This window comes from Gavialis gangeticus, unplaced genomic scaffold, assembly GCF_001723915.1.
Source record: "Gavialis gangeticus isolate Ggan-Ray unplaced genomic scaffold, GavGan_comp1, whole genome shotgun sequence".
NCBI lineage: Eukaryota > Metazoa > Chordata > Crocodylia > Gavialidae > Gavialis > Gavialis gangeticus.
Window position 1 is genome coordinate 20,651,291 of NW_017729000.1, and position 7,769 is coordinate 20,659,059.

General features: G+C 40.2%; 1 protein-coding gene across 2 annotated transcripts; it reads left to right on the forward strand.

The window, feature by feature from the left end:
- Nucleotides 1–758: 758 nt before the first annotated feature.
- Nucleotides 759–4,867, forward strand: DRD1 (dopamine receptor D1). Of its 2 annotated transcripts, none has more exons than XM_019506395.1 (2): nucleotides 759–958; nucleotides 1,503–4,867. In XM_019506395.1, exon 2 carries the CDS (start codon nucleotides 1,706–1,708, stop codon nucleotides 3,059–3,061), a length of 1,356 nt encoding a protein of 451 aa, XP_019361940.1. In that variant the 5' UTR covers nucleotides 759–958; nucleotides 1,503–1,705; the 3' UTR covers nucleotides 3,062–4,867. The 2 variants fall into 2 exon arrangements, with proteins under 2 accessions (XP_019361940.1, XP_019361941.1); XM_019506396.1 differs by having other exon boundaries at nucleotides 759–951.
- The last annotated feature ends 2,902 nt before the right edge of the window (nucleotides 4,868–7,769 follow it).

The window sequence follows — 7,769 nt, forward strand, 5'->3', positions numbered from 1 at the left end:
GGTCCCATGTCTGCTTTTCCTCTTTCTTAATCCTTTAGGAAGGAGATTCGAGTCAACCAGACCCTTCTTGGAGAGGCGATGTTGCCAACTCCTGCCCCAGGCAGAAAGAAGCTTTTGGTACTAGGGACCCCCTCTGAGCAAGACGGAGGGAAAGTCACTGGGATTGGAGATGTAAATCTCAGGGCAGGGTGCAGGAGACCCTGAAGAGCCTGTTGTACCCGGACTTTTGTCAAAGGGAGAGACGTGTCTGAGCTGGACCTGATTCCTGGAATGCAACTGTAATGAGCCGTAGCTGGAATTATTTCTCAAGAATTATGGAGAGTTAGCATGGCAGCAAAGTATTAAAGCAAACTCTACCCCTTGGGAACAGGAACACACTCCCCCTGCTTCTGGTAGCCACTGGCCTCAGAGGGACTGGCTGAAGGGAGCTCCACTCAGGTCTTTCCCATTTCCTTCTTCTCCTCTTCCGCTTCTTTCTTCCAGCAACGATCAAAAGATAGCAACATCACTCAGATCCTGCTAGTGTTGGAAATACCGTGCCTTGGTTTGGGATGATTTGTACTGAAGTGCCACTTCAATGGGATATACTCAATGGGATATATAAGGTGCAACTTGGGTGATGACCACTCAGCTGGGACTGACTTGGTTAACAAAGTTTGCAGGCTGCTTGCAAGGACCAGGTGGAATGGAATTGCTGTGCTCTTATAGGACTCTAGTGTTAAATAAGGGATCTTCATGCAGTGTTTGAAAACCAGAGCTATTGCTAACTCTTGCTGATCAAGCTACTGGCTTTTATTTTTTCCCCACTTGCACCTTCACGAAAAAAATACACCCGATGCAATCAGTGCAATTGTTTTTAGGTTGGTTTCATGTTTATGATTTGCTATGCAATTCAAATGCTAAATAAGGAAGAATCACAAATCTTCATCCCAGGACAAACAGAATCAAAGGGTAAAAGGTAGGAAGCAGAATTTCTCATTTAAATAGACATAAATAACTTGAGCCATTCCTTTCTGAAAATCTGTAGACACACACGCACACACGCACACACACACTGTATATTTATTTTCTTGTCCCTAGGACTGTGAGAGTTAAGCAACGTGGATTTGGTCTCTGAGGCTGCCCATACACAGAGAGCTGATGTATTTTGGAGCAGGAATGTACTCAGTGTGAAAAGGGTGGGGGACAAATGTCTCATTCGGTGGAGATTTGAGAAATTAAATTAGAAACAAGAGTACCTAATGTAATGCACTTCACTATATCTGAAGGGCTAGTCAAATGGGCACTGGAAACACTAGATCAATAGCCTATTTTAGGGGAAATATATGCAAACTGAAAAAAGTCACTGCATTTCTGTTTGTTGGGTGTATTGGCAGGGGACTCGAGCAGGACAGTTGCAGGTGGCCTGTTTCAATTAGGCCATTTTCTGCTTGAGCAGTGCCGGGTAGGTCAGAAGGGATGGCTACAACGAATCTATAGTTGACTGTGTTTGTAAATTTCAGCTGTTGTCACAGAGCTGTTGATACCTCTTAATGAGAGTCTTGAGGATGGAGTCGACCCAGGGATGAAGAGACTGTAGCACAAACCTTGGGTTTTTGTTTGGTGATGAGTAATTAATGGACGCCTGATATATCTGTAATCTCTGCAAGGCAAGGAGCTGATGTCATCATGAAAATCATGATATGATTGCCCCCCAGGAGAAACTATGACTTGGAACGACACCACAATGGATGGGGAAGGGTTGCTTGTTGAAAGGGACTCCTCCTTTCGAATCCTCACCGGCTGCTTCCTTTCTCTGTTGATACTCTCCACGCTTCTGGGGAACACGCTGGTCTGTGCAGCTGTCATTAGATTTCGCCATCTGAGGTCCAAGGTGACCAACTTCTTTGTGATCTCCTTGGCAGTGTCAGATCTTTTGGTGGCGGTCTTGGTCATGCCTTGGAAAGCTGTTGCTGAGATAGCCGGTTTTTGGCCTTTTGGTTCATTCTGCAACATATGGGTGGCATTTGATATTATGTGTTCCACAGCCTCAATCTTAAACCTGTGTGTCATTAGTGTGGACAGATACTGGGCCATTTCCAGCCCGTTTAGGTATGAGAGGAAAATGACTCCCAGGGCAGCCTTCATCATGATCAGTGTGGCATGGACCTTGTCTGTGCTGATTTCTTTCATTCCGGTGCAGCTGAACTGGCACAAGGCTAAAACAACAAGCTTTTTAGACTTAAATGTCAGTTTTCAAGGTATGACCATGGAAAACTGTGATTCCAGTCTAAACAGGATGTATGCCATCTCCTCTTCTCTAATTAGCTTTTACATACCAGTGGCCATTATGATAGTGACCTACACAAGGATATACAGGATTGCTCAAAAACAGATAAGGCGAATCTCAGCTCTGGAAAGAGCAGCAGTGCATGCCAAGAACTGCCAAAACTCCACTGGTAACAGAAACAGTATTGACTGCCAACAGCCAGAGAGCAACTTCAAAATGTCTTTCAAGAGGGAAACAAAAGTTTTAAAGACTCTGTCAGTGATCATGGGGGTGTTCGTATGCTGCTGGCTACCCTTTTTCATATTGAACTGCATGGTGCCCTTCTGCGAACCTACTGCACCATCAAGGGGAGCAGAACCCTTTTGCATTAGTTCCACCACCTTTGATGTTTTTGTTTGGTTTGGATGGGCTAATTCCTCACTGAACCCCATCATTTATGCCTTCAATGCTGATTTCCGCAAGGCTTTTTCAACTCTGTTAGGATGCTACAGACTCTGCCCCACCTCCAACAATGCGATAGAGACTGTTAGTATCAACAACAATGGAGCAGTTGTTTTTTCAAGCCATCAGGAGCCCAAAGGATCCAGCCCAAAAGAGTGTAACCTGGTGTATCTGATCCCACATGCTATTATCTGTCCAGAAGAAGAACTTCTGAAAAAGGAAGAAGAGAGTGAACTATCTAAGAGCTTGGAGAAAATGTCTCCAGCACTGTCGGGAATCTTGGATTACGAAGCTGATGTGTCTTTGGAAAAGATCAACCCCATTACTCAAAACGGGCAACATAAAACCTGAACAGCAAGGTTAGCTCAGTAAAATTGAATCGTCAAAAAAGATATACAAGATTTTTTAGTAAGAAACTAAGCTATAGTGAGAATTATACCACCACAGGAAGTCCAGAGTTGATTATTTTCTCTTCAGTCAAACATAGCATTTAAAAACAAAGAAAGAAAAAAGAAACAACTAAAACCTAAAAGGTATTTTTGTATTGTTCATACTGAATAAAACTGAGATGCAAGTTTAGGTAGTGTGATGACAAGAAAAATGTTTCTTCTCTGTAAGGACTTAGAGTTCATCTGGATTCTTGCTTAAAATGAAGAAAGCTATAAACCACGAACCATTTAATGATTAACCCTTACTAGCAGAAAAATGAAGTTCTGTTTGTCATTTCTAGTGCTAGTGGGTGCTAATTGGTTCGAAACGAAGTGTGAGGGATTGTAAAGCTGGGTAGATGCCTTCATAAATTATTTCTGAAAAATAATTGAGCCTTATAATGAGAATGGGTATTTTTAAAGATTTTGGAGGTAATAAGTTGATGCTGGCTTTATTTATTTATTGTTTTAAATGGATATTTTTCATATGTTATAACAGATCTAGCTTTATTTATCTTATTTAAAATGTCTAAATAATGGGATATTTGTAGGGTCTCACAACTACTTTTTGACCAGTCAACTTGTCAGCACTTTATAAATGACTATTAAAAATTCTGTTAGCCTGGATAACCAATGAGGTAAATAAAGATAATATAACTTTAAAAGTATAGCAAAAGATGTAGGGGAGTCAGTAAAACTGAAACTGCAGAATTTTTTTGTGGGTTTCTTTAAAAATAGGACCAGAGTTGACTGATTGATGAGTTGTGAAAGCTCTTCCCTTTATAGAAATAAAAAGACTTGCTGCTATTTATTTTAAATTTTCATGTTACAAAGACTTTGCTAGAATGTCAGTTTGTGGATCTGTAAATACCTTAAATATGACTTCAACCTTAAGAAAAATCCTATTTGAGAAGAAAAAGCTTCTTAGAAAACAATCATTAGTATATACTGTTTTGTATTTATGTAAGATAAACAGTTTTCTCAGACCTTTCTTATTTCAAGTCTTGGATATCTTTTCTGAAGAAACACACCTGATTATAATGGTAGTAAAATGACAAATCTTGTTACCATCTGTATTACTGCAGCCACACCAGTAGTCAAAAATCATGTTGTTTGTCTGCTGCTGTATCACAGTCTCAATTAACTTTACAAGTGAGGTACTTTATTTAGTGCTTTACCTTGGAAGCTAGAAGGACATTAATTTTAGTCTTTAATATGTTAATAGTACATTGAATTATGAATAGTGCCTCATTTCCATTTTGGATTAAGACATTTCTAAACATGTACGGATCTGCAGTCCCCATTTCCAAATGTCCTGTGAGCTCCAAGAAAAGTTGCCAATGTTTATTTTCACAACTGCTACTTTTTCATTGTACTTGGAAACCAAAATCCTTGCTGCTTTCCCTTTGTAATGTAAAAAGCAGCTAGTGAACATTAGCAACATTCGTCAATATTAATATACAGCCACGTTCCAAGAAAACCCTTTGTTTTTTGGAATGTAGCAAAAATACCCTTTGGAGAATCCCTTCACCACATTTATCACAGGGTATTATCAGAAAAAGAAAAGTGAAGGAGTAATTAGAAGTCGAAAGAAATATACATCCTGCATCAGGTCTGTGTTATATATGTATTGTGAATGTTTTCATAATTTTATTGCCTGTATGCTGCTTTCATACATATAATAAAATTATTTTGTGAACAGAAGGTCAAATAAAACAATCTACATTGCATTTATTAAATAGATTCTGGACTTTGTTTGCTGTACCAGTAAAATTAAAGACAAACACATGCTCATGGTTTTCCACTTGCCCTAATTTGGAACCACGCCACAGAGGTTAATAGGAATTTTCAATACAAGCCGGAGAGCTTTGTATCAGGATAGCGGCACGTCCCTTTTTAGATTTGTGACTCTCCATTCTGGGCTAAAATTTGAAAGGAATAAAATGTCTGTTCTGGAAATGGCTGCATTCTGCATATAAATGGCTAAGCTGTTTAAATACATGGGCCCTGCTTCTTAATTGATTTTGGGTTCAGTGTCGTTGCACTGGTTTAGCTCTGAGTGAATGCGGTGGAGACGGAGGCCCACCGTGTTTGTGGAAGGGGAGGCATTTAGTGCATGTAGTGCACTGTTTTCACAGTGATGTTATAAAAAGCATACACGGATTCCATCATTAATGTCTCCCAGTGTGTTGCAGAACAAAAAACGCTTGCTTTACAACTTCACAAGATGGTGGGCTGGCTACTCAGCTGGTGTAGAACAGGACATGCTATTACTGCAGTAGAGCAATGTAGAGTCAGACCAGTTAAGGGGCCGGCCTTCTATAGTTTTTATTGTAACCAGCGTCAGACATTAAAACCAGCGGATATGATTCTGAATTCACCTTGAGTCTCATCTTTTAATTTGCCTTTAGCTAATTGGCCAAAGATTTCCTTTGGATTTGGGGTTGTGCCTGCCTTGGGCCTGCCAACTTGAGGAATGGGAAGGTTTGGCTTCCCTTTCAAAGAGTACACAGGCAAAAGACCAACTGCTGTGGTTTAAGCAAACCTCCCGTTAAGAATTCAGCCCCTTGGTCTAAAAACTCCCAGCTGTGGAATAATTTGGACTGGTACAGAATGGCAAAATTCAAGTTCAGATACTCAAAATAACCCCATTCGTTGTTGTTTTAATGGTTACAAAACAGTATCTTGAAGCCCCAGCATTTTCTCTGGATACAAGAACCCAGACCCATTCCAATTCCTTCTGGACTGCAAGACTAACCACATTTTCTGCCTAAAAATTGAGGACCCTGGTGGCTTGTTCTAGGCAATGCTCACCTTGTCTCTGAATTGGATTCCCACTTTCAGCAGGGTAACCTTGCAAAAGGTGTAACGGTGGCCATATTTATCCTGAGTCTATCTTACATTTTTACTTTCCCTCAAGCTCTCTCTTACTTTCCTGGTTCCCTCCATCCAGATAACCTCTTTATTGAACACCACCATTTTCTCCATTCCCCTCATTGACCAACTTAGTTCGTCCTCTTCTGTTCATTTGCCAGTCTAACTTCTGCCCCTCCTAGCTCTCAATATCCCTGGCCAGCCTACCTCCATTAAACCCAGGTCCTCAGAAACTCCTTCCCTCTAACACCAATGTTTTCTCAAATGCTATCATAATTTATGCAGTTTCTCAGTGCCTTCTATTGCAGTAGGCTTAAGTCAAAAATCTCCCCTACCCCCAATCTTTAAAAAAACCCCAAACCAAAAAACAGGCAAATTTACCCTTTCACTGAACTCAGAAATATCCCTCTTACTTTTTGCAAAGCCTGGGGAATAGGAGTAGAGGTAGTTACAGCGGGCAGTGGTAAGTACTCTGCCTTTGTGGACCTAATCTGAATTAGCTTCTCAGAAGCCTGTACCACCGTCTCCTTAGTTGCAAAAATAAGTGTTTTTCAGATTGCAGGTGCTTTAACACTGTTGATCCCTGCAGGCACTGGAGCAGTTCCAGCCTTGCACAGGTGAAATATTACTCCTAAGGCTCTGACTAGTACCCCCCACCAGATGCATCTTTATTGACTTCAGTGAAATGCTAATGGATAGCAGAAGCTTGGTATATTAGAGGACTAGGTTTAAAAAGTTATCTTCTGAACACTGTAAAGCAGACAGCACAGGACAGTTTTTGAATTTCCTTTGCCTTCACTGTTATTACGACACGTAGTAAATCCAGTCTTCTGTGTGAACTAAAGCATTTAACTGCATTTGAATTGTTCTACAGGAATGCCTAATGTGGTGGTAGTCTTCCTCATTGTTTCATTGTCCCTGAACGTAAGAGGTTAAAATTATCATAGTGGCCTTGAAACTAGATGAAGTGAGTATGCAGTTGAGAAAACCTGCCTTTGAATGATCAGTATTCATTTTTCTGCTGAAGACTAAACCATGAATATATTTGTGCATTCTTCTGAAGATTGAGAGCAACACACCAAGCTGGATATTTCATCCAGCAATACATATTAAAGATAGGGGGTAGAATACTGTCTTTTGTTTATATGTAGTGTTAACAACATCATTTTCTGGGTCCTTTTGCTCTGATTTTCAGAAATACCAAACACCTACAAAGCCTACTGAACCCTTTTCAACAACCCTTGAAAATCAGGCAGCTTTAAATGTCTTGTCATTGACTACAATGAGATGGGAGTTTGTTGCTGTAGATAGCATAGATAGGGTTATACACAGAAGTAAATTTCTAATTAAATGGCAAAACTATGCCACCTCCTTTATAAGTCTTGAACTAAAAATATCACAATAGCATGTTTTGTAATTGTGTAAAGGCAGATGGGCTCAGCAATACAAGTGGGCTCAGACTCCAGAATTTGGTTGCTAATTCATCTTTAGAAATGGATCATTCTGGCTAAAAAGTTGCCTCTCATTTTGTATGTCCCCATTTGGGTGTTTTGAATTGCACACTTTGAAAATTAAAGAAATTGAAAGAAAAGAACTTGCTATTTTCTAAAAAGTTTACGCCTTGCAATGTCTCAAAGGATGCACAGCTAGGCAGATATGGGACCCAGGAGTCCTGTCTGCTGGACACCCTGCTCTCACTTTACAGGAATATTTCCTCCTAGAACGTCATACAACTATAGTGAAAACTTTATTTTCCA